Genomic DNA, 27,319 nt, shown 5'->3' with positions numbered 1-27,319 from the left:
TACCTTTTTCAGCTGTACATCCATGAGGAATACCATAGAGCCATCTTACTTGAATCTCACAAGAACTCCCTGAGACAAGAGACTAGGACCATAGGTATAGAGCTGTGAGGAACCTTGTAAGGCTTCTGATCCAAACGGCTCATTTTACAGATGAGGAAATTGAGTCTCAGAGAGGCAGGTGTAACGATTAAAATGACACCACCTCCTGGAGAGCTAGCGTAGGAAAGCTCCGCCATGAGGAAAAGGTCTGAGGGCAAGCCACGGGGCTTTTCTTTGGTGTCAGGAAGTGAAGTTTGCTTGTGGGAGGAAGAAAGGGTGAGGCTGGCTCTCTCATTCTCTTTTGCCAGGACTCTCCTGGAGAGCGGAGCAGGAGAATTGTAGCTTCCCGAGATAGATAGCTGAATCTAGGCCTTTCTCTCTCTCTTCACCAAATTCTTATTCTCCTTAATAAATGCTTAAAAGTCTAACTCTTGCTAAAGCTTATGATTTATTGGCGACCATGCATGAGATATTTTAGACAGACTAGCTAGACTTGTAGCCCCTTACACAGGCAATAACAGAACTGAGACTGGAGCCCCCATCTCCGTTTTACAGATGGGATACCTGAAGCCTGGCTCAGTCTCTGATTCTATAGAGTGAGTATCAGGGGAGGAATTTGGACCCAAGATTTCTTGACTCCAGCTGTAGCTATCCATCCTCTGGGCAGAGACCCGCCCTTAAAGAGACACATTTTCAGCTTTAATTGATGTGCGGTAGTGCCTGGCACTGTTGCTGGACTCGCCTCCTGCCCAGATGTAACTTTCACCAAGGACAGAGGCCGAATTGCAGAGCCCCCCTAAGGAGCCCAAGAGGCCACTCTCCTCTTCCGAGCAGTGGGAGGGTGTGAAGGTCACTCATTAATGCTTCTCTCTTTCTTCCTCCTCCTCCTTGGCAGCCTTTGCGACTTGACTGCGATCTCTGCGCCATCGTTTCCAATTCTGGTCAGATGGTCGGCCAGAAGGTGGGCACGGAGATAGACGCGTCCTCCTGCATTTGGAGGATGAATAACGCCCCCACCAAGGGCTACGAGGAGGACGTGGGCCGCAAGACGATGCTGCGCGTGGTGTCCCACACCAGCGTCCCCCTCCTGCTTAAGAATCCCGACTACTTTTTCAAAGAAACCAACTCCACCATCTACGTGATCTGGGGACCTTTCCGCAACATGAGGAAGGATGGCAACGGCATCGTCTACAACATGCTGAGGAAAGCAGCCGACATCTACCCGGGGGCCCAGATCTACGTGACCACGGAGAAGCGCATGAGTTACTGCGATGGGGTTTTTAAGAAGGAGACGGGGAAAGACCGGTAAGCCCTGCCTCTGCCCGCCCCCCCACCTCTCCTTGCCTCCCTCCCTCCTCACCCCCGCCTCTCCTCTGCCCCCCCCCCCTTTGTGCCTTGCGTGTCACATCCTAGCTGGGGGAAGGGCCCTTCACATGCCAGCTATCAAATGAGCACCCGATGATTTTTCAAGTTGATTGTTACATGTTTTTGACTGTTATGAGTACTTGATGAGCCAGCAGCCAGGCCCCATTTATCCCACCTACGCTACCTTCTGTTCCTTCCGTTTTGATTGGCCTGGGGCCTAAAAAACATGGATGCTTTCCTGAGACATCTTTAGAGCTCCCCCTTGCACTTCAATTTGCTATTGATTGAATTAGAGTTTTAGCTGAAGTGGGAGGCCCAAACAAGAATATTCAGAAGCACAGCAATGTTGGAGGAGTCCCGGATGGTGATAAATGGATCTAACTTCTTCTAGAAACCAGGAGAAACTTTTACGGAGGCTACCAACAGAGCAGTGTATTGATTTTCTAACAAGGTTGAGTAACTCCCTGCATGCAAATGGTCTGCAAGATCCTGAACAAAGGGCAGAATTCCTTATTGAAATGCAGAGTGATAAAGGAAAAATGCCTTCAGTACTTGGTGGCCCAGGGACCAGGCCAGGTCATTTGTGAGAGATGGGGCTCCCCTTCCTCTTCACACTCTGGTCAAAGGTCTTCTGCTATGGGTACTTCCACAGGGCTTGTGGAAGCTTCCACAAGGCTTCGGTCTTGCATGGAGCAGCTGAACCTGGTGCCTTCTTCCATGTAGTAAGACAGTCTAGGTCTCCTCCCATGATCCTAAATGCACATCAGGCATAGAGAGAGGGAATGGGTCTATGCTTTCATTAGTAGAAGGAATTCCCAATGAGAACACTTCTACCGATGCAGGTTGAGGTACTATCTATGAAACTTGAATCTTAGAGAGGTGAAGTGATTTGCTTAGGATCATTTAGCTTGTGTGTGTGTCACAGGTGGGACTTGACCCGGCTCTCCCTGGCTTCAGGGCTGGCTTTCGATCCATTTTCTCAGAGCTTTCCCAAATACCACCACAGATCACATCAGCGTCCTGCATCTCTCTCAGTGGCCATACTCAGGCACCAACTGATATGAGCTCTATGAACTCCACCTGTACAGAGTGCTAGTTGGCCAATCTTCAAATCTTCAGCAGTTCCTTGCTCCTGAAGACCACATTGATCATCTCTGTGTAGTGATTCTCTCTTCTGGAGTGGGATCTCCTCCAGGGACACTCGGAAACTTCCCTCCTATTGCCTACCACCTGGAGGTAAGATTGCCAGGAGTTCTTGCTACCCTCATCCTACTTGATTCTTACTCTTCCTTCCCATCTTGTTCTTCTCCCTTTCTCTTATTCCTCTCCTTAATAGTGCGATAATTAGTTCGTGTGGAGAAAAAGGGAGAACTGTTAAAACTGGAATGTATCAGGGGCCGCCGGGTGGCCCAGTGGATAGAGCAGCGGCCCTGGAGTCAGGAGGGCCTGAGTTCAAATTGTGGAGTATTTTGATGACTAGGGCTAATTTGGGGGGACTAATTTGACTGGAGGACTGATCTGGGGACTGTTGACTGACTGGCTATCTGACTTCATTAATTTAATGTGGGCCGTTTATAAAGTTCCACCACACTGCTCCACTCTCCAATTGATAAGCTAAATATTAAGAAGCCTCTTAACTGAATAATCAAAGCAGAGTTTATTTATGAGATACTATTTAAAATTAAGAATACAGGGAAATAAAATGTACAACCTGACTGCATTCCTGGGTGCTTTCACCTGCTGCCCCTGGAACATTTTCAATACAATAAGGGCCTTAGCCACCTCCGGCCTCAGGGTGTGTTACACTTTCCCGGCTCAGCTGCTTTCTTCTAACCTCCTGGTCAGTCTGTCTGTCTGCTCCGTCAGTCTGCCCTCTGCCGCCCCCTCCTCTTGTCTGCCAGCCTTTCCTCCTTGCTCCTAGTCCTGTGTTACTGTTCATCTCGTCCCCCGTCTCCTTGTCCGAACCTCTTCTCAGCCTCTCTCGTCCGTCCCTGTGAGTCTAACGCCCAGGTCGATTTATCCCTTTTCCTCTCTCCACTCAAATCTCGGGGCTTCCTAAGTTAATCCTCCAGCCAGGGCTGCGGCTGGTGGGGGGTGGGGGGTGCGCTCAAGCCTCATGTGCTACACCAGAGCCCACAGCTCCAGGGGCCCATGCCCCATGCTGTGCCCCCAGGGACCTCAGCATGGACTATGCCAGAGCCCAGCCTGGACAAGCCCAGGATCTCTCACATAGTTCTGCTCAGGGCGGAGGGAGCTGGAGGCTTCCCCCTCCCCCAGCTGTCTGACCTGGCATCTCTTACAGCCCACAGGGCTTTTTGGCTCAGCTGAAGCTGAGGGGGAGGGGCACCGGCCCCTCCCACTGTTAAGGGCTAAAATTCTAGCTAAACTGTCTAAAATATCTAATGAGTGGTCGCCAATAAATTATAAGCTTTAGCAAGAGTTAGACTTTTAAGCATTTATTAAGGAGAATAAGAATTTGGTAAAGAGAGAGAGAAAGGCCTAGATTCCTATCTATTCAAGGGAGAGCACATTTCTAGCTCCCTTCTCCACCAGAGTCCAGAGGAAAGAGCGCGAGACTGAGCGCCAGTCTCTTCCTTCCTCCTCCCACTAGTCCGCGTCACTTCCTGACTCCTGGTCTTGCCCTCAAAGACCTTCCCTTCATGGGCAGAACTCTTCTACAGTAAGTATCCAGCAGGTGGCGTCATTCCAATCGTTACAGTCCCCCCTGTTGTTCCTCAAGAAACAAAATGTTTCCTTGACGGAACACCACACAGAAGAGACCCTGAGGGCCTAAGGTTTTCTAATCTCAGCCTAAAGGTAGGGTCCCCAAATCAAAATAAATTTCCACAAAATCCAGCCTCAGACACTTAACATTTATTAGCTGTGTGACCCTGGGCAAGTCACTTAACCCCAATTGCCTCACCAAAAAAACAACAACAAAAATAATACAAAACAAAACAAAACAAAAAACCTGGAATGTGTCAGTGTTGCTTTTTACTTCTTGCACTTGGAAAAAGCTGTTGAAGGGACAGTTTGAATTATCTGTAGATTTTGCCTCTCTCTACAGCCACATTGGCTGTGATTGCTATATTAAAATCTGTTATTTACAGAATGATTCTTTCCCATCCCTCAGTTTTTAACCCACAAAACTTTTGATTACATTCAAGCACACATCTCTTCCATGGCTTCCTCTCAGTCTCTGGGTGCTATTTCAAGAGCTGGTAATCATTTAAAAATGTTCAATCTGCCAGGTTGCTCTGCTATCGATTCCTAGAGTTGATTTGTATTTATCATTGATTATCCTTGAGCACCAAGAGAGGGCTTGGCCGTATACAAAAGCTCAGGCAGAGATAGCTAGGCAGGTCGCTCGGATAGGCAACTGAGCTGGAAATTTCTTGCTCTTAGATGTGTAATTAGCAAGGCATAAGCTGTTTGGGGGAGATAGGCGATGAGGGGCCAGGAAGGGGCATGCTGAATTATGCATCAAAGATGGATGCCTGTGCTCTCCATTGGAGGAGAGGTGTGGGTGCTTTGGGCTCTTTGGCTTTCTAGGAAGAGCCAGTGGGAGAGGGGGCAATCTCCAAGGGAAGACACTGAGGGAGGAGAGGAATGACCCAGAAAGGCCTCCTGTGGAAGGGGGGATTGGAGGCAGACAAGAAGGAATGCATTCTGGGGCCTGGCCTGCCATTGTGCATAGCAGCCGCCGTTATTGAGGCTGGTGCTCTCCTCCGGAATGTGCCCATTGGCGACCTTCCGCCTCCTTGTCATGCTTGCAGAAACACTGGAGTTAGGTCAACACTCTAAACAACACATGGCTGATATAGCACCTTGCTCTTGCCTGCATCAAACATCTGTGGACCAAAAGAACGTGTCCAAAAAGCCCTTGTGGAATAGGCAAAGGCTTCTGAATTGTTTCGAGGGAGGCCTGTTGGGAGGTGGAGATTTGGCCTGAAAGGGTTTCACAACAGGGCAGTTGGATGGGTTTCACTGGCTGGTTTGATCACTTCAGAGGAGGAGTCGGCCGTTGGTAAAGTCTTCAGTCACCGTGTGGACACTCGGACTCTTCGGAACAAGCAGAGTTTGAGGATGATTTCCTCCAGATCACAGAGAGAGGCGACCGGGCGGTATTTGTGGGTGTGTCTATGGTGGGGCATAGCTGCGGAATTTTCACTTCACGTGGAAGTCCTCGGGAGAGGACTTGATGCAGAATGATTTAGGAGCCCGCCTTGTTATGTGAGGTGTAAAGTCTCTGACATGGTGCACGTTTTACGGCACTTTTACATTTTATATTGCAAGGAGTTATGGCTCCAAATGATAGAAGAATTACTAAGTGCTTTTCTACAAAGAAAAAAGTGCCTTCCCCATCTCTGATTCATGTCAAAGTGCTACGCTAAAAATAAGGTGAAAGATGCAGGCTGTGACTTGTTTTTAGAGCTGTCATTGCTGTCCCCTCTGGTACAGGATGTAGTGTCCGCCTGTTCCAGGGAGCAGCCAAAGAAAGGTAGAGGCTGTAGGATCTTGGGCCATTCCCTTTCCCTGGGGCTTCATAGTCCTTCTCAGCAGAATGAGGTGGTTGGGAAGCCTCCTGGTCCAGTGGAATGAGCCTGGGATGCAGGGAATTGGCTCCAATTCAAGCTCTACCTGCGTCAATGAGTCACATCCTTCCTGCTTGTGCCTTAGCTTCCCCAACTAAGATGAAGGCCTTGGATACGATGCCCTTCAAGGTCCCTTCCAGCTAAATTACTTGGTCTTTCTTCAAGTCCAGGCCTTATTGGGAAAGAACCCCCCTCCCCCGAAATCAAAAGAGAACAGCTGTGGGCCTTCTGCTTCTCAGGCCTCTCTCTTCCCTTGTGGACCCCTGTTCCTTTGGACTGTCCCAGCCTCCTGGGGAATTCCAGGGAGAGCTCATTCTTTCCGCTTAACCCCTGTTTCCCCCTCTGATTCACCCTTCAGGTGTGGGTGCTGGCTCTCCTCTTGAGCCCTAAGGATGATCCCCTTCATTGTCACAGAGAATTCTTCTCTAGATCAATAGAGCCCCTCCTACCTCACCTGACTGCACAACAAGTGAGCTACATTTTCAAAGCAATGGAGAGTGTGGCTAACCCTTCTGGTAGTTAAGGACAAGCGACTCTATCCGGTCTGGTTAGAGGTCAAGCCTGGGGTGACAGCACCTGCCTGTAATCTCTGCTACTTGGCTGGGCCGGCCCATCTCCCAAGCTCCAGGGTTCTTACTGCAGAACATTCTGCAAGCAGGTGTTCTCCTCGTTTGGCATTAATGTGCTGACCATAGCAGGCTTCAGTCAGAAATAAGGCAGGGAAGCTCTCCTGGCCGATCAGGCACCATTGTCATCATCCTCATGATTGGAGGGAGGTGCTTCCCCACAATGCCTCCGGGTTAGAGGAGTAGAAACATTTCTTGGCACTCATTCCCTTTTCTTCTCCTCTCTACACAATGATGTGTATAGGACCAGAACTCTCCGCAGACGCAGAGGGCCTAGCGCAGAGCCTCCTGCCTACTGGGCCTCAGAGCAGATGTGTGAATGGCACTGCCTCGCCAGGGATTTTCCTGGTTGGATTCATGATATGACAGGACATTGGAACCAAATGGATTTCTAGGTTCTTTGAGGGCTTGGTATGCATTCATGATACTGCAGGGGACATTTAGACGAATGTGTCTTCACACGACAGTGCCCCAGAAGGGCTGGCAAGCTGACAGGGGTGTACAGGCCTTTGCTGGTGCTAGAACACCTCTGTCCCAGGTGGCCCTGTATTTGGATGTTGGCATCCCTGGGAGAAATAAACAAAGCTGGCCTGGAATCACTGTCCCCGTTGGGGCAGGTGGACAGGAGCTGCTAACCTCTCCCTTTCTTGGCATGTTAGCTAAGATGACCTCTGGGGATTGTCTCCACTTATCTCCACTACCTAGACCTTCTTAGTACTTGGCCTACCTGTGCTCTCCCCCACTGGGAGAACCTTGGGGTAGGGGGCATCTCTTCTGCCACAGAAGAAGAACCAACAGCAATGGTATTTCTCAACCTGGCAAGTAATGTCCTTGTGCCTGGTTTGAGCTTCCCTGTGAGGAGGGACTACCATCAGGACTGTCCCTCTTCATGTCTCAGAGATATGGAGGGGATGGTTCGAAGGAAGGAGGTCTGGCTCCATGCTCAGAGGGCCTCAGGGACCAGCCTCCCACTAACAGTTAATCTGTGTGTGACCCTGCACAATTCAATTCTCCCACCAGGGTCTCGTTCTCAGTTTCTGTAAAATGAAGGGGTTTGCATGGGAGGACCATCCAGCAAGCTGGGATCTTCTGACTCTGGGAAACCCCCATGGCCATCCCAGAAGTCAGCTCAGACTCAGCATTCAGATCCACTTCCTCCCATAGCTAGTGAGGCTCACAAGCAGGACCCCATCTCTGGTAATCACCAATCTATCACTTTCTCCACCATGCCATTCATTAATTAGGGTCTCTCATTAATTAATTAGTAATAATTGAGGACATTGTAGCCCTTATTAGAAGAGCACAGCTAATTCTGTGCTGATAGAGTGCCTGGGAACAGACCTAAATCGGCCTTAATTGTCTGGCACCTAGGTGGCCCTGTCCTCCAGGATGGATCCGATTAATGGACGGTGGCAGCCCACAGATCAGACCTGACAGGGATGGGGTCCCCAAGGATCATTCTGAAAATGGCCTGGTGAGGTCACCAATGGCCAGAGCACAAAATGGCTCAGTCAAGGAAAAAGGAAGTTAAAATGGAGCATAGAGACAAGAGGCATTTGAAAGGAGAGCTTAGTCTGAGCTTTCAGAAAGACAACAGCAACACATCCTGAGGGTAGTGGCCGTTTTCAAAAGAGAAAAGCAATTACAGGGACAGATAGAGAATATGTATACGCACACATACATACATACATACACAGTGTATACACACTGACATTCATTAGTATGTGTGTGAATGTATGTATACATGTGTTTAATATATGTGTGTATGCATGCGTATACATATACATGTGCACATAGAAGAGGCAACCACACATACATACTATATACTGTATGTATACATGTGTGTGGTATGTATTTGTATGTGGATGTATGAGGTGATGTTCCAATGTCCACTTGAGGTAGGTATCATCTCTTCCTGAGATGGCCCTGAGACATTCCTTGAAATGGCCACAGCTACATAACCCACTCTGGTGAGGCACAACCTCAAAGACCATCTGGTCGAGCCTCACCCTTTCCCTCCCTCCCATTTAATCCTGCCTCCTCACATAGAAAACAACTCCATTCACACACACACACACACACACACACACACACACACACACACACACACACACAGAGTAATATAAGGGGCCGCCTTATTTTCATTCAGCTGTGATCAGAAAAATGAGACCTACAGTTTTTCTTAGTGGGAAAAAATGTCCTTTAGCTGCTTCAAAGTTTGCTAATCTTAAGAAATGTTGCTTCAGTCTATATTGGGGTCACAGAGAAGCCAAACTAGGCAGGTTCTACCTAATTTCAGTTTCTGATGGAAAAGTTTTCACGGCTCTACTCATGGACACTGGCCCTTACTCCATTTTACCCAAAGGTTGGCAAATCTATTAGCTTCTTCCGAGTTTGAGTGACTGGGCACCCAGCTTTTAATAAGTCACTGACAGAGCCATTCTTCAAATGCAGCTTTCCATTTTATTTTCGCGTCAGTGGACAAACAGGTTCGGAGACTTCACTCACAGTTCTGTCTGCTGTCTGTTGGCCTGTTCGGAGGTCCTGCACAGCCAATATGCTGCCTTGGCGCCAGGCCATGCTCATGGGTAAATGGGCCACCCCCACTGAAGGCAGGAAACATAACCTTGAAACCTGGAGCACTAGAGCAGGGGTGACACGGGCAGGAAGAGACTGTGTGCCCAGCTGTGTCTGCCTGAGCATCGCTGGTAGCATGGGGGATAGTCTGTTATCTCGCACAAAGGCAGGGCAGGGTAGTGGAAGGAGGGCACAATTTGGAGTCAGAGGACCTTGGTTCAAATCCTGGCTCTGCCATTTTCTACTGGGCAACCATGGATAAGTCAGCTCACTTTGCTGGGTCTTTTGTCCTCAGCAGCGAAGTGACTGTGGAAGTCACTAACTAACCCTATGACCAGATTGGCCACAGCCATGGCAGAGTCCCACTCCTCTTTGGAGAAGATTGCTCCTTGCCCTTGAACCTTTGTCCCAATCTGCAATAGATTGACTTTGAATGTAATCCCCCTATGCCTAGCGATGCCCAGCAGTCCTGCAGCAAGCCTTTGTCAAATAGCTATAATATAGGTGTCCTCATTCCATAGTTGTGCCTCCCTGGGATGGGGATGGCAGGATGCAGGGGCTGCACAGGAAGTCAGGAAGACTTGGGCTCAGATGTGGCCCCAAGCAAGTCACTTCACCTCTGTCTGCCTCAGTGTCCTCCATTGTAAAATAGGAATAATAACATCACCTCCTTCCCAGGGTGACTGTGAAGATCAAAACAAATTACATTGTACCTGGCACCTAGTTAGTGATTAATAAAGCCATCCTTCCCTCCCTCCTTCCTTCCTTCCTTCCTTCCTTCCTTCCTTCCTTCCTTCCTTCCTTCCTTCCTTCCTTCCTTCCTTCCTTCCTTCCTTCCTTCCTTCCTTCCTTCCTTCCTTCCTTCCTCCTTCCCTCCCTTTCTCCCTTCTTCCTTCTCCTTCCTCCCTCCCTCCATCCCTTCCTTCCTTCCTCACTGAATCACAGTCAGCTGGAAGAGACCTCAGTAGCCATCTAGTATAATCAATATCCATAAGGAATGCCCTGCTATAATATACCCAACCAATGGTCATCCAACCTCTGCTTGAAGACCTTCAAGGACAGCAGCCTCACCACCTCTTTAAAATCCCATTCACTTGGGGAAACTCTCACTCTTAGCAGGTTTTTCTTGACATTGAGCCTCATACTGCCTCTGAAATTTCCACTCTGCTCCTGATCTCTGCCTCGGGGGTCCAGCAGAGCAAGCCAATCCCTCAGCTACAGCCCCATTAGTTATCGTACTAGTATCTTGTAACAGCAGCCAGAATCTCTACTAATTACCCATTTGTGTATTGACACCAAGAGTCACCAAGGAATGATCCTGCCCCAGATTCATTTGTCATCCTTTTCTCCACACTTCTACCTCTATACTTGATGCTTCATCTGCTGCGTTTTGGATGTTTCAGATTGTGCAATTAATGGCTCATTGGTTTACAGATCTTGAGATGGAAGGGACTTGAGAAAGTGCCAAGGAAGGAAGGAAGAAATGGAGGGAGGAAGAAGGGAAGAAGGAAGGGAAGGAACCTAGGAAGGGAGGGAGAGAAAGAGGGAAGGAAGGGAAAAAACAACATTTATTTATCTAGTCCCATTATATAGTCCAAGGGGTCTCCACCTGGATTCAATCGAGGTGTTGTTTTTAAAATTCCATAACTGTATTTCTTTTTTGATAATAAGCATTTTTATGTATAGTTTTGAGTTCCTAATTTTCCCCTCCTGCCCTCCCTCCTTCCTCTCCCCACCTCTGAGGCAGTGAACAATCAGATATAGGTTACACATGTGGAATTATGTAAAATATTACCATATGAAACATTTTGTGCAAGAAAACTTAAATAAAAGAAAGAAAGTGAAAAATAGCATGCTTTAATCTGTGTTCAGTTGATATCAGTTCTTCTTTGGAGGTGGATAGTATGCTTTATCATTAGTTCTTTGAGATTGCCTTGGATCATTGTATTGTTAAGAATAGTTAAGTCTTTCACAGTTCTTCATCCAACAATACTGCTGTCTCTGTTCACAATATTCTCTTGGTTCTGCTCATTTCACTATACATCAGTTCATACAAGTCTTTTCAGGCCTTTCTGAAATCAACCTGCTTGTTATTTCTTATAGCTCAATAATATTCCATTACAATTACATACCACAGCTCGTTCAGCCATTCCCCAATGGATGGGCATCCCTTTGATGTCTGATTCTTAGCCACCACAAAAGAGCTGCTATAAATATTTTTGTGCAAATGAGTTTTTTTTCTCTTTTGGGGGTCTCTTTGGGATATAAACTTAGCTGTGGTATTGCTGGATCAAAGGGTATGCACAGTTCTATAGCCCTTTGGGCATAGTTCCAAATTGCTTTCCAGAATGGATGGATCAGTTCACAACTCCACCAACAGTGGATAGCCTCCCAGCTTTCCACATCCCCTCCAACATCCAACATTTTTGTTTTTTATTATATTTGCCACTCTGATAGCTGTGAGGCAATACCTCAGGGTTGTGTTAATTTGCATTTCTCTGAACAATACTGATCTAGAGCATGTTTTCATATGACATAAATGTATTTCAAAATAGTTGGTTTCCTTGGCAATCTTGTTTCTTTCTTTAATGCCTTTAAAACATTATTCTGAGGAGGGGTCCAGGACACAAAAATCTTTAGGATGTTCTGCCCTAGCCCGGCATCCTCCTTTTACATCTGAGGAAATGGGGAATCATGATGGTTGGGTGACTTACCCAGGGTTACCCAAGTAGAAAGGGTCAGAGGTAGGATTTGAACCCAAGTCTTCTGGCTCCAGAGCAGTCATCTTTCCCTTGTACTATGATTTTTAAAAAGAAATGAAAAAAAAAAGAAATGAAAGCATTTGGGGTTTGGAGGATTCTTTAAAAATGCATTCTGAGCAGTTCCTCATGTGACCCCTGAGTCTTTGTCTCCCTCCCCTAAGATCCTGGTCACCTCTATACTTTTGTCAGACACTGTTAGGTTTCATCAGTGAAAAGCAGCTGCTCCGTCTGGACCAAACTGGAGCTGCTCCTCTTCCTGCCTCGGTCATGAATCCAAATCCAAGGGGAGCCTCAACCTCCATTCTCTCCTGGGTTTTACTCATTAATTATGTATTACCCTGATGAGATATGAGGTTGTGTGTGTGTGAGATGTTTATTCTTTTTGCCTTATTTCTCACAAATTATATTCATTTCAAGTTCAGACTGACATTGTTGGACAACTCTAGTCATCACAATTTTAACTCCAGTCAGCATCATCTGGACAAAGTGGGTGTGGAGCACATTTGTCAGTGGAATTAAGGTTCTGAGTGTAAAATCCCATCCCCTCAGTACCTCACCTCTAACTTAGGACTTGTTCCTCATTTCCTTGGGATTTCTGGCCATGTGTGTAGAATCGTTGACTTGTTACTAAATCATCTTAGAAGAACTCCACCGCCATCCCTCCTTCTTTCCTTGTAGAAGTGGGGGACTCTGGGTGCAAAAGGCCACCTGCACTGTCAGGGGTGGTTTTCTTTGTTACAAAGGAAGGTGCTCGGGGGCAGCTAGGTGGTGCAGTGGATAAAGCACCGGCCCTGGATTCAGGAGGACCTGAGTTCAAATCTGGCCTCAGACACTTAACACTTACTAGCTGTGTGACCCCAGGCAAGTCACTTAACCCCCATTGCCTTACCAAAAAACAAAAAACAAACAAACAACAACAACAACAACAACAACAACAAAAAACAAAGGAAGGTACTCTGTGTGGGTGTGAGTGTGCTGAATTCCCAGGGCTGTTGGGAGCATAACATGAGACACCATCTGCCAAGCATTTTGCAAACCTAGTGAACTGTATAAATGCTGGCTAGACTGAAATCCAAGAGAAAACCTTTCTGGTCAAAGAAGAGAAGGCTCCTTTTGAGTTCTTCCACACCCACATATGATTTCTACAAAAAGATCTTGAAAAGAAGGAAAGATAATTTGAGGGAAAAATAAGACACAAAGCACCTGCTGAATGTGAGTGTAGGCAAATAGAAAGAGCTGAGTTTGAGAGTGACTTGGGCCAAGTCCCTCAACCTTGCATGATCATCAGTGCAGACCTGGAGCAGACCTTCAAAGCCTAACCTCCTCATTTAGCAGAGAAAGAAACTGAGGCACAGAGAAGGGGACTAACTTTCCCCAGGCCACAAAGAGAGTCCAGGCACCTTTCTTATGGGTGTGGAGCTAAGAAACTGAGTCACAACCTCTATGACCTTCAGTGTCCTTTTCTGTAAAGTGAGGTCAGACCTCCGAGGTCTCTGTGATCACATGAGCTCAGCCTCCCGAGGCAGGACTCAAGTCAAGGCCTTTGGTCACAGAGCCTAAAGTGAGGGGTTAGATGCAGACATTTTTCAAGGCCCTCTTAGTTCCAAAGCCATGAGTCCATAAATCCCATGCAGGTTCCCTTGAACCACCATGCTTCTCTCTAAGCCTCCATTTCCTCACCTCTAAAAGGGGAATGATATTATCGTTATTTACTTATTCAAAGGGTTGTTGATCAACCTTACTCAATACATGGTGATACTTTCTACAGTAAAACACACCTTTGCTTACTAGAAGTAGAAAGCTAGGAAAAGAATATCTGGATTTCTGCATCAAATGATCTGTGTCTGGGGGCCATATGTAACCGGGAAACAGACATAAGACCAGCTCCTGTTCACTTCAGTCCTTCCTGCTTTTTGGCAGAGTCACAGCATTTCAGAGGTGACGGGACCTCAGAGTTAACTCGCTGGCACTAGTGAAGCCTTCCCTGAGCATTAGTCCTCCCTGCAGCACATCTTACAAACGGCCCTTCAGCTTCTGCTTGACGTCCTCCAGTGCGTGAGAGTCTCTCTGTCCCTAGACAGCCTATGCTGACCTTGGGAGCTCTCTGATTGTTGGCAGTTGTTTCTTTCTGGAGAGCAAAAATCTGCTGCTCTCTGCCTGCCCCTGTTGCAGCTGGCCATGCCCTTTGGAGCTGGGCAGAAGAACTCCCGCATGACAAATCCTTGACCACAGCTATCATATACCAATCTGTAACGATTGGAGCGACGCCACCTGCTGGAGAGCTACTGTAGGAAAGCTGCGCCATGAGGAGAAGGCGTCTGAGGGCAAGCCATGCGGCTTTTCTTTGGCGTCCGAAAGTGAAGTTTGCTTGTAGGAGGAAGAAGGGGCGAGGCTGGCGCTCTCGCTCACTTTCGCCAGGACTCTTGTGGTAGAGCTTTCCTACAGTAACTCCCCAGCAGATGGTGTCACTCCAGTTGTTACAAATCTAAGTCATTCCTACTGGCTAAATCTCCCCCCCCCCACTACCATCCTGATTGTCACCCTTTTGACACTTCACTTGCCAATATAATTTCTTTTTTTATTTTAATTTAATTTAATTTTTTTCCAATTACATGTAAAGATATTTTTTGAGTTCCAAATTTTTCTCCCACCTTCCCTTCCCTTCCCCCCAAAGCCAACAAGCCATCTGTTATAGATTATACATTACAATCATGTTAAATATATTTCCACATTAGTCATGTTGTGAAAGAAGAATCAGAACAAAAGGAAAAAATTCAAGAAAGAAAGAACAACAATGACAAAGTGACAACAAACCAAAGCCCTTTCTAAGACATGGTGCAGGGCTACTTGTGGGAAGGGTAATGCTATAAGTTATTCCCAGGCATTTGACCACCCAGTGGAAAGAAGGATCAAAGAACAGTTTTGATAGAGGTGAGAAAAATAGGCAGGAAGGTATTGGGGGCCCCATGAAGAATTTGTTCAAGGGTACCTGCCCTTTGGGATAATATTTATATGTATTTGCAAATAACTGATCAATTAGCAAGTATTTATCTCATACTAATGATGTGACAGTGACTATGTTAGGTGTTGGAGAAACAAAGACTGAAACAATCTCTACTCACCAGAAGCTTACATTGTGTCCAGAAGTAAAAGGCAAATTACTGAGGAAATCTCCCATCCAGAGGAAGGAATCATGGATTAGCTAGAGGTGTGCACTGTCTTTGCTGCCTCCCTCCTTGCTGCATATTTGCAAATATGCAAAACTGAGTCTAGACCCAGGTTAAGGGCTATGACATGTATGCCCCTCTTACCTCAACACTGTGTGTTATTTTGGAAGGATCTGGGATGCTCCACACTCCCGGGCTTTCCACTCATCACATTGCTGAGTCTTCTGGACAGCTCCTGTTGTTAGAAATGTTTGCTTACATCAAGTCTAGAGATGCTGGGGAAACAGCCCTGCTATTCCTAGTTCTGACCCCTGGGACCAAGCAGAGCAAAACATTTCCTTCCCTCAACCACCTGTCAAGAGTTGGAGAGCAGAGCCCATTTTGTTCTTCCCCTCACATTAGAGGTACTAGTAGCTAGGGAGAGGGGGATGGGCATCCACACTCCAGAAAAGCATCCTAGGGAAATACTGGATGGATCTTTGATTGACTCAGTGTGAAGAAGGTCAAGTTTGGAAACCCCCTCCACCAACACAAGTCACAACTTCCTAATTCAATAGATAAAGCCCAATGGTGCATTGGGAGTGCATAAAGGTCTTGCCCAGAGTCACATGGCTTTGAGTATCAGAGATTAGATTTTAACCTAGTTCATCCTCATTTTTCTAAGCCCAGTATTCATGTGCTTTGCACATAGTAGGTGCTTTATGAGCATATGCTGAATTCAGTTGAATTCACAAGGAAGACAGTGGTGACTGACTGGTTAAACTTGTCCCCTTAACAAAGAAGTCCTTAGTGGGTCGAGGACATGTCTCATTTGTGTCAGTGCCAAGCACATGGTAGGTGTTCCATAAATATTAAATAAGAAGAAGAATTTCCTAATTACGATGAAGATTTTTCTATTAGGCAGATGGTGCTCAATAGGGGTAGCCCATCATTTACTGGTATGACAGAAAGTGCTGGCAATTGTGTATGAAACATTGCTCTCGCCTCGGCTCCTTATTTTGTGGGAAAGCAAACACCAGCGACAACCAGCTGGATCGATATCAGCTAATGTTTTGTGAGAAAACCACTATTGGGGATGGACTGTGCATGTGTGTGTGTGTGTGTGTGTGTGTGTGTGTGTGTGTGTGTGTGTGTGTGTGATTTACTCATCATTATTGGCTTAAACCAAACAATGACTTTTTAGGAGTTGGCATCACCCAAGTTTGGCCAAAGAGTTTGTGATGGGCATTGAACCTCCTCTGTTTGACTTCAACCTTCAGTATCAGTTGGGTTGAAAGGAGAGTGTCCTGTGAACTCTCTCCAATCGCTCCTCGGAGTTACTGAGGCCAGATGTTTACCCCACTCTGTGTCAGCTGTGCCTGTAGCAGTGGCTGAAACCTCTGGAACCGAGGAGCCTTAATTACGTGCTCCCAAAATACACACGGCTTTATGGTGGTGCAGCTCACCCCGATGAAAATAAGAGTCGTGAAAATTAGAGCAAGAGCGTGATGAGCAGGCAATTCTCAGTTCTTGGGAGAAGTTAATTTTCTTGTCAGCACATCCCTGTTCCTGAAAAATCAGCAGACGGGGCCCTCCCAGAGGGAGGGCAAGACGCAGCGATCAGATGTCATGCCTGCTCATGTCTGTGCTCTCCATAGGTTCTGTGCAAGTGAAGGTTTTTCCAAGATGGAAAACTCTTATATTTCCCCTCATACTCATGGAGCTTAGCACCACGCCCTCCTTTCTTGAAACAGTGGAAGATGCTCTGCCCACATTAAAAACAATCTGTAGTTTGGGGAGACCTCAAAGAGCAGGATTATAAGCAGCCTAGGGAAGTGGACAGAGGGCTGGCCTAGAATCAGGAAGACCTGGGTCCAAATTCTTATTCAGTCTGAGACACATTGGCTAAGAGACTGTGGGAAAGTCACTGGGCATCACAGTGGATACAATAGGTACCCGCCAATTGGGGATCCTCTGGAAACCATGACAACAACTGTTAGTACATTGTAAGAAATTACTGATAAGAGAAATTTAAAGAAATGTGTGAATATTTGTATGAACCATTGTGGAATGAAAGAGAACAGCTGGTATAATGACATCAATCATGCCAGTGAGAAGGTCACTGAAAGGAAGAACTCTGGGGGTGTGGAGCAAGGCTGGGTGGGGGGCATGGGGGATGGGGGGTATGGAGGGGGGGCATGGGGGTAGGGGTGAGGGGTGATGGGAAGAGGCCTCGAAGCAGCTTCTCCTCTTCTAGAGAAAGGTAGAATTGGATGCACGTCGTCAGTCATGGTCGTCAGAGCCAATGGTTCTTGTTCTTTTCCAGAAAGGATTTAACCCAGAAGGAGGAGGAAATGGTTCTGCTGTAAAGGCAGAGGGCATCGCTGAAGGGCAGGGGAGGGAGCACGGGTGGGGATGGGTCTAGATGTCTGCAGGGAACTCCTGGATGGGGGCACTTCCTGTGTGGCCCACAGTCTTAGACAGTGGCCCAGAACACCCCGGGTTAAGTGACTCTCCCAGGACCCTCCATCCAGTGTGAGTCAGAGATGGGGCTTGAACTCAAGTTTGCTGCACACTGGGGCTAGATCTCGACCCCCTCTGTCCCTCTGCCTCTCAGCAATAAACCCCGTTTAAAACAAAGGCATGTCATCTCTGAGTCCTGGGCTGTAATCTGAGGCTACAACTCCTAGACAAGTGGCCATTCTGCAGCAGCGAAGGTGGCTTTCCATGCTGGGAACTCCTTTCCTCATGAGACCCCAGCCTTGTGCCCTCTACTCTCCAATGAAAAATGAATGACGTGGGAACAAGGGAGATCCGGGCATGTTGTGGATCATTGACTCAGGATTGGTGGGACTCCCCCACATGTTCCCTGGCTTTCTCCGAGCAGTCTGAAAAGCACCTTCTTGGCCCCACTGGGGGCCCATCCAAGGCCTGAGAATGCCTGTCTCAGCTCCACATTTTTAAGAGCCTGCTGAGCCAGAGCAAACTTCAGCTACAGCAAACATCAGGCTGAGGGAGAAGCCCAGTGGGCTGGGCCCTGCAGGCAGCGGCCCAGCCCCAGCCCATGCTTTCCCCAAGCATCCTCTCTTAGCTTTCATTAGGCCTGGGGGGGGGACTTCAGATACTTCCTGTCTCACCTGTGCTCTGACAGGAAACACAAGACAGCTGCTGGACCCTTCTAGGAAGCAGCTGGGGGCTGGCCAGGGAGTGCTTTTTATCAGTAGCCCAGGTGAATCACATAGTCTTGGGCCCAGCCCAGCATCCTAAATGTAGCAGCTGCTCTGAAACCTGAAAACGTTTTTTGTTTAATCGCTTATATAGTGCAAGAGGCCCAGGGCTTGACGAGATTTCAGAGTCCGGTAGCCCAGTGCAGAGCTTGGATTCACTCTCTGTTAATTTGTAGCATCTTCACTCCCTTTGAGGGCAGGGCCTGTGACTCGCCCAGGCCAGTGCTTAGCACAGTGCCCACTCTCTGGCAGGGACTTAATCAGTTCCACCTAATTGAGACCCTGGTAACCCCCATTTAGAAAGCCCTTTGTCCCTGACAGCTGCAGTGCCTTGGAGAGGGAGCCCATCTGCCTTAGGTCTTTGCTCTCATGGGAAGGATCGATGACTTTGTCAGTGTGGAATCACTTAGAATATTGGGATCCTCCAAGATGGGCTGCCCCCCATTTGTAATCTTGTAATGTTAGTAGCTCACATGGGGCTAGAGCTTTGCATGCCTTCACCACTCCACCTCTTCCCTAGAACTTAACACAAGCTTATGTTGCCTGGAGTCCACTCTGTGACCTGATGGCCCAGGCCTTCAGTCTTTGCTGAAGGACCCTCAGTCCACATCTGGTCTGTCCTAATTCTTAAGCCCTTTTGACCTTCCTTCAAGCTTGAGTCAGCCTCGAGCACGTTCTTCCCCCCAGATGCTGGTACTGCTCAGCTGTGATTAGGCAGGAGAATCTGCTCTTCTTTAGTGACACTTACTGCTTTCAGTGCCAAACACAAATATTCTTCAGACGTTCGGTGCCAAACGCCAGCCATGTATACATTTCCCCAACTCCTGCTGTGCGCAGCGTGCTGCCACAGGCAGGAAGCAAGGGGAAGCCTGGGTAAGAATCTGCTGCAGCCCTGGCCCTCCCCGAGTCTGAAGTTCTGGGGGCAGAGGTGGGAGAGGACCCATTCATTAACTATAGTACAAAATCATGCGGATACCTAAGAGGCAACATGGTGTACTCGTTAAGAGGGTTGGCCTCAGAAGCAGGAAGACCTGAGTTCAAACTGTGAGAGCTGGGTGACCGTGAGCAAGGCACTTAGCCTTTTGGTGCCATCAAATAACTCTGAAAAGACAGTAAGTCACAGAAGAGTTTTCTTTTTTTAATCTGTAGGAGTTTCCTACCCCAATGAAATCATGAAAGTAAATAAGCCCAACAAGGGTGTCAGCAATAGGTAGGGTTGGTGTGTCATCACACTGGATTACGTGTTCACGTAGCAAACATTCATGGAGTCTGCCATATCTGAGGGGTTCTGCAAGGACAAAACGCTGTTCTCCACCATTCTTTGCATCACCAGGAATTCCAGGCACATGGGCCAACCAGGCCAGCCATTCTCCGAGGAGTGTTCTGGCCCATTCCTCGTCCCTGCCCCTCCCAGGGGGGGCCTGGCTTATGTACAGATTGGTGGGGCTGAACAGGACAGGACTGGCTGGGAAGACAGTCAGCAGCAAGGGGCAGCAGACCCAACTGGGTCCAGGTGTTCTGCTTACAGAGTGCTGGAATCTTCTCTTCTCAGAGCTCATGGGGAGCAGCTACATGCTGGCCCATTGGGTGCCACCTGGAGACTACACCCGAGCCAATGGCCCCAGAGAACTGCTGAGTCAAGAGGGGTCTCGGGGTCCAGCTCTGGGGCCAAATCCCGAATCCCACCTAAAATATGGAGGTCATCTAACAAAGATCCCAGTAAGGGCAAAGCTTCGACCTCCTGGCTCTGTCCGGCTCACAGATTGACCGCTTTCATGGGAAGGGAGCCAGCTCTCCTAGAGGCAGTGTGCCTCTGAAGCCCCGTTGTTTCCTTCTAGTCCTGCCAACCCGACAAGCTCAGGCTGCTTTCCAAGTAAGCCACTGGAGGGCAGGGCCTGCCTCATTTGCCACTTTGTTTCAGTTAGTTTTATGGCCAAAAGACAAAGCCCAGAGAGGTCAGGGGGCCTGGTGGAAACCTTTGGCTCTGGGCCAGGGCTTCTGCCAGGCCCAGCTGCCCGGGTGACCTCTGCTTCTGCCTTAAGGGCTAAGTGAAGTAGCCCCGATTTCTTCAAGCTTGTTCTTTTAATAATAATAACAGTGACAATGAACAATGGTCGACAAGCACTGATTACTCTGCCAAGCTCTGGGAATCCAAATGGGGCAGAAGACAGGTCTGGTCCCAGAGCTTCCTTTGCAGTGGGGGAGAGAACACGCAGAAGAAAACTGAAAAGTGGAGGAGGGGGGAATGAAGGTGCCTGGGAGGGTCACCTGGAGGAGAATGGATACCCTCCTCAAGGTGGAGATCCTGGGAGAAATTAGCCAATCAGAGGCAGAGGCCCCAGGGGGGACGGGGAGCATTTCCAAGGTTGGCTGTTCAGGGGTGAAGTGAACTTCCAGGCTGAGGAGATTTCTGTAGGCAGAGAGCCCAGAAAGTCACAAGTGAAGCCTGGAGGGAATAAGCATTTAATAAGCACCAACTGTGTGCATGACAGCTAAGAGTTCCATAGTGCTTTAAAGTTTGCTAGTACTAGGTGTGTGTGTGTGTGTGTGTGTGTGTGTGTGTGTGCATGTGTGTGTGCATGTGTGTGTGCATGTGTGCCAACCAACAGTCAATACAAATTTATTAAATGCCTATTATGTGCCAGACACTGTTGAAAACTATTTTTACATGTTATTGGGAAAAAAATAAAATGCTATTAAGTGATTTTTTTTAAAAGGGCACAAACAGATCATGAAGGAGTAAATGTGTCTTCACTAGCAAACTCCTTTGGAAGAACATTACATGCAAGCTCCACCTCTCTGGTCAGGGGCTCCACATCTCAGGAGTTGTTGGGAACAGAGCTGCCTTGTTCATGTCTCCTTCTTCTTCTTGTAATGTCCTCAGGCCAGTGGCCAGCAGCTGACTCCATGGTCATCAGTGTCTTGTTCTCTCCATATACTTTGCAAGTCTCCTTGTGGCTGTTGTATTGATCCTGACACCGCATCCTTCTGGTCACATGGGGCGTTAATAACGTGGTCTCTGAGGACTCCTATACATAATGGACCACTGATAGAAAAACTGAAAATATGTACAGTATTCTAATGGTCAGAGTGTAATCATTAAAGTAACACTTATGTGCCAATGGAAGAACCCATCATGCATTCGTTTATCTTTACATAATGCTAATAGCTAATGAAATGGTGACAATTACATCTAATTAAGTTGGAGAACATTATTCCACTTGCTGTAAACAGGCTCTCTTTTGTTCAAAATAGTGTATCTGAAGCCATTAGGGAGCTACAAGTCCATCTCTATCATAGGTTGGGAAATGGGACTTCATCCTATTATCATCTGTAACTTGCTTTGTTTTGGGTAAATGAACTGGAAATGGGAATTCTTTACTGAGGAGAACTTTTTAGGGGTACTTTGTAATGTGCTTTAGCCATGGAGAGAGTCACTCAGTCTTCCTGTGCTGACTCCATGGTTTCTGCTGGGGCTGGGGTTGGAGGAGGGGAAGGTGTTGCTCACACCTTCAGATGGGCTTGTCTGAGCATGTCAGTTCTGGAAATACCACCCTGAATTCCTTACACTTTTTAAAAAGCCAGTTGTATATAATAGTCACTTACATTCCAGAATATTAAAACAATGACTGGGCTTGTCCAAAATAAGCCAGGAGTTAGTCCAGCCCGACCCTGGCTGCTCTGAGCACCTCTGCTACGGGCTCAGTCCTTCCTGTCCCCTAGAATCACCGTAGCCAAGAAGGTCCTTGGAAGGGACCTTAGAGGTGACAAAAGGCTGGACCAATGGCTCAGTGTATGTTGAGTGAATTTGTGAATGAATGAAAACTACATGGAGGGAGAGTTTTGTTCCATTTCCTCAACACAGCCACTTATCAATGGAAGAGCGGCAATGTTGCACAATGGTTGGAGAACTTGCTTCGGTCCTGCTACCGGTGACACATATTGGCAGGGGACAATGCCGATGGCAGTCCTCTAAGGCTCTAATGATAAAGCAGCTGTTCACCTGCAATGCTCCAGAAAGTCTCCTTAGAGGAAGTTTGCCAGATCAATAAAACCAGAGATCCAAATATAAGCAAGCAAATAAATACTCTCATGAGCTGTTGGGTTTTCCTTAAGTCTGTCTCTTCTTTCCTCCTAAATCAGAGACAGAGATAGAGGAGGGGAGAGAGAGAGAAGAAAGGAGAGAGGGAAGGAAGGAAAAGAGGAGGAAGGGAGAAGAGGGAGCAAATAAGGAAAGGAAAGAGAAACAGAGAGAGAGGGAGGGAGACAGAGAGGAGGGAAAGGGAGAGAGTGAGTGAGCAAAAGCCAGTCTGCTTTCTTCTTCATTATGTATTTATGTATGTATGTGGGCACATTATAAAATCTGGCTCAGTCCTAGCCCTTATCACATTTTCTTTGCTCTTCATCTCTGGTCACAGAGATGATGATAAGAGTCATCTCTTTCATTCCCATAAAACTTTTTGTAAAAGTTTTATATAAACCTTCCGGTTGGAGTCCCACCCTGTGACGTCGGGAGCTTCTGCTATTTTATTTCTCAGAAAGCTTATGTGACTTGCCCATGGTCTGTTGCCTGAAGTCTGCACCTGTCCCTAGACCCTGCCTGCATCTCACAGGGCCATGTTTTTCCATGTCTCTCCCAGAGCAGACGTCCCTGGCACTTCTTGCCAAAGGCCAGAAAGCAAAGCAAGCCATTCCCCAGTAACCTGATTTATACAGAGCTGCTCTTCACAGGTTATCTTTCACTGTCACACCACCAGACTTCTCTGTTCTATCTTCCTTCCCAAGGCTGTGAGCACTTCGTGGACCTTCTCTGAGTTAGGGGGTAAATGTTATCAAAAGCAAAGGTTTCAGAAGGAGACCAGCAGCTGGGAAAGCCAAGGTCTCCCAGGATGTTGGGAGCAGAGTCAGGAACAAAATCCACAAGCTCTTGATGACGCCCTCCAACCAACCAGTGGCTGGATGTTGCCCATCTCCTGCTACCATTAGCACAAGAGTCAGCAAGGGCACAGTGGATAGAGCGCCAACTCCTGCTCTGCGATTCTGCACAAGCCACTCAATCTCTCTCTACAGCCTCAGTTTCCTCATCTGTAAATGGAGATGATGACAGCATCTGCCTCCCAGGGTACTGGAGGAGACAAGTGTAAGCAACAGTGTGCTTGCAAGATGTAGACAAGATCATTTGAGGGTTGTCTCCAGGGAAAAGCTTCCTGCACAAGTGGGAGGTAGAATGGGGAGCCCCCTGAGGGCAGGATCTCCTTGGTTTTTGCTAATCCTAGTGCTTAAGCACAGTGCCCGCATAGGGTAAGCTGGTGAGAGATGCATTTTGTGTGTGCCAAGGCTGTGAATGCAAGTTTAGTGTGGAAGGTTCAAACCTTAGCTGTTCCGCTTATTTATTACCCATGTACCTGTAGCAAAGATATGCAACACCTGACATACAGTAGGTGCTTAATAAGTGCACGTTTCCTCCCTGCCTGCCTATCTTCTTTCTTTCCATTAGTTCTGCTCTTTGCACCTCAGCATCTTGTCCTGTAGAATCGATGTGGAGCCTGGATGGCCTCTCAGCTCTCTTCTGCTTTAGTCTTCCAGTGAAGCTGAAGTCACCTAACAAAGGCAGAGTCATGAACTCGACACTCAGGAGTGGGAAGACTTGGACAAGCACCTTTCCAAAAATAAGGATCCTTCCCCATTTGGCTAGAATGGGGGCTAGAAAAGGTCTGATCAATTTGATATGTGCATGTTTTAATGAAGGAGTGTGAATAAGGGAAATGATTAGACTGACCTGCAGATGGGGCATCATCTGCTGGTGCCACCAGCAATGGAAATAGCTTTTCCCAAATCACATTATTCCACAGCGATTCCCCTACGATTCCTTCCTCCCCCTAAGTAAGCAGCCTCCATAGAGCTCAGGGCTGTTCCTTTCCACAGTTGCTTTCCAATTCTGCCAACACTGATGGGTTCATGGTTAATTGGCTTTATTATTTGCACATAATGGTTCCTATCACAGGGACAGTAAAGATACAGGATCCCAGGGAATCTCCATCAATAACAGCCTCTCTCCACCCCTCCCCCCTCCCCGCCCCTGCATTGCACTTCATCCATTCTCTGAGGTTTTCAGTGGGAACTTTGAAGTAAAAAAACATCCTGTTCCTTCCTGAGAACGCTTGTATGTGCCTGAGTGATTTAGGGCAAATGTAGTTGCCAATTTTCTGTGTGCCATTCTAGCATTTCCTGAACCCCTAAAATTCAGGGTGACCATCAGAGGCAGAGCTGGAAATATTCTGAAGGGCACACTCAGGTGTGCATTTTGTGGGGAGGGGAGGATGGGAAGGCAGCCACCTCACAGAGCACACTTCAAAGATGAATGTGGCCACACCCCAAAAAGAGGGAGTTCTGCCCATGCTCCCAGAGTGGTTCTAGTGAGAGGGGACAGGGGCAGAGAGAGAGGTTAGGGCCCTGAGGCAAAGCCCAGCTTATGGGACTCATTATGAATTCTCCAATAACAGTAGAACAGAGGCCCACTCCCCAGTAGTTCAATAGACCCCCTAGAAGAAGGCAGCCATAGCTCCTACAGAAGGGCCTTGAGCACTCACTGGAGGGTCACATTTTGGAAGCTCCTTATGGTGAAGTAAAGACTGACAAGGGACCCCTTCCCAAAGGAAGAGATCCAGGCTTCCGTGGAAATCCCTGTCATTGAGATGCCTGGATGGGAGCAGGGCTGCGGAGATCTGGCTGCTCCAGGCCTGTCAGTTCTATTTCCATCCATCCTGGCTTCTGCAAGTGCCTTTAACTGCACAAAGAGTAGAAACAGATTCTCAATCAAAAAAGCATCAGAATCGCCACAAAGTTGTCTTAATATTAGAAAGCTGACCTATTTCTAAATGAGTCGTAATCACTTGGCAATGGTGCATGGAGGGTTGTGATCTGGAAGGCCCAGGCCATGCACCTTAGCTCTGTAGCCCCAGGTAGGTCTCCTGACCTCTCCTGGCTCCAGGCTGCTCTAAGACTCTGAGTGACAGGGAGTCGCTCTTTTCTTCATAGTATCTTTTTTTTTTTTTTAGTTTAGTTTTTTTTTGGTGAGGCAACTGGGGTTAAGTGACTTGCCCAGGGTCACACAGCTAGTAAGTGTCAAGTGTCTGAGGCTGGCTTTGAACTCAGGTCCTCCTGAATCCAGCACCGGTGCTTTATCCACTGTGCCACCTACCTGCCCCCATAGTATCTTGATGAAGGGATTTTCCATACTAGGACTGCTCCACAGGGAGGAAATTACAGGTGAGGACCAAGGAAAAAAAAGCCAATGTCAAACCAAAGCACACATTATAAGCTTGTAGATGAGTTTGGTTATGAGGGCAGGAAGATTCTTTCCACTACAGCACTGCTTCCACCAATGTGGACATTACACTTGCACATTTTAGGGGACTTGCTTCATGATGGCCAGTGGCCTGGTCATGAGACTCCCCTCCCCGGGAGTGAGGCTGGATTCTGAGGACATTGTAGAGAGACAGACAGGCAGGCAGACAGATGGACATATGTATACTTTTATACCCATATGTCAAACACACCTATATATGAATGTAAATAGTAGTGGTGATGGTGGTGGTGGTGATGGCATAACAGCTAGTATTTGTACAGTGTTGTGAGGCCGGCAAAGCACCTTATACAGCTCCTGAATGCGCACCCCTGGTCTTCTGGGCCAATACACACAGACATGTATCATGCATGCACACATGGCACTACCAATAAAGAGTCATCCTTTATAAAGTGCTTGCCATGTGCCAGGCTCTGCGCGAAGGACTTTACAATTACTGTCTCAGTTGGTCCCTGCTACATCTCTGGGAGGTAGTTGCTATTATTCTCCTCATTTTTTTTCCTGAGGAGGAAACAGGCAAGCAGAGGTTACGTGACTCGCCCAGGGTCACACAGAGGCCCTGTCTGACTGGGCCGTTCACGTCTCTGCGCACCTAGACATGTTTCTATTCCATTTCTGGCCCTTATAGGAAGCCTTCCTGGCTTTTTAGAACTTGCCAAATCTTCTGCTCTGCTGGCATTGCCTTTAAGACCCCGGAGTCTCCCTCCATTCCATGATGTGACGGGAGGGCTTAGAGTTGGCTTCAGGTGGTGGATGCACATAATGATCAGTTCTCCCCCGCTCCTTTGCCGTTTTTCTACGCAGTTTTTCCAAAATGTCCTGAGGGGGAGGGTCCTCTTCTTTATTTCTTATTGGCCCATGTGTCTTCCAGGGCCAGGGGCTCTCACCAGCCTTGGGGAAAGGTTGTTGATCCAGCTCAGCCCATCCAGTGCTTTCCAAAGCCCTGCCCATTATCCCTGTTCTGAAACCCAGCCTGCCCATGTCCAGCTCCTTTGTTTTAAGAGATTTTCAGCGACTCCTCTCAGGAAGCTTTCTGTGGTCTGATTGTACATTGGGCCTTTCTGATTTCTCACCTCAGTATTCCTCTGATAAACAGGGTTCTTTAGACTCCCATTAGAGTAAAATAAAATCTCTTCCTTTTGTTTCCTGGAGAGAAAGCTGTGGCATTGCACTGCCTACTATTGATTATTCTGTTTCTGTTAGATCCTGTTTTAAATCCCCCGAGTTATTTTAAGAGAATGACTCTATCAATGCAGCTGATTATCTAAGTATTTCAGAGGTGAGTTTCCTAAAAGTCCTTTTAAAAAAACATCCAATAACCCACATTTTTATGGTGCTTTGAGGTTCCTGAGGCATTTGCTTCACACCAACTGAGTGAAGTAAGGAAGAAAGTGCAGGGGAAGATGAAGAAAGGAGAGAGCCGTGAATCTGGAGTCAGAGAGAGGACCCGCGTGGTCCAGGGCACATCACTAAGTCCTTTGACTCCTCTGGAGCCCCCACAGTCCCTGGGCCTCCTCCCTGCAGACCTCCCTGAGCCCTGAAGCTCAGCTCCCAGAATCCCTGGCTAATGAGTGAGATGAAGCCGTTCTGCAGCCTTGTGAAGCCCATGGAATCCT

General features: G+C 47.6%; 1 protein-coding gene across 4 annotated transcripts in view; it reads left to right on the top strand.

The window, feature by feature from the left end:
- Positions 1-27,319, top strand: part of ST6GALNAC3 (ST6 N-acetylgalactosaminide alpha-2,6-sialyltransferase 3) — a 576,955-nt gene that overhangs the window by 370,421 nt on the left and 179,215 nt on the right. For all 4 annotated transcript variants that reach the window (XM_044004647.1, XM_044004645.1, XM_044004648.1 and 1 more), the window contains exon 3: positions 935-1,344. In XM_044004647.1, coding sequence (XP_043860582.1) covers positions 935-1,344 — 410 coding nt within the window. The remainder of the gene's footprint in view (positions 1-934; positions 1,345-27,319) is intronic.

The sequence above is a fragment of the Dromiciops gliroides genome, chromosome 4 (genome assembly GCF_019393635.1).
Source record: "Dromiciops gliroides isolate mDroGli1 chromosome 4, mDroGli1.pri, whole genome shotgun sequence".
NCBI lineage: Eukaryota > Metazoa > Chordata > Mammalia > Microbiotheria > Microbiotheriidae > Dromiciops > Dromiciops gliroides.
The sequence above is the reverse complement of the archived record's forward strand: the minus strand, read 5'-3'. Positions and strand labels throughout refer to the sequence as shown.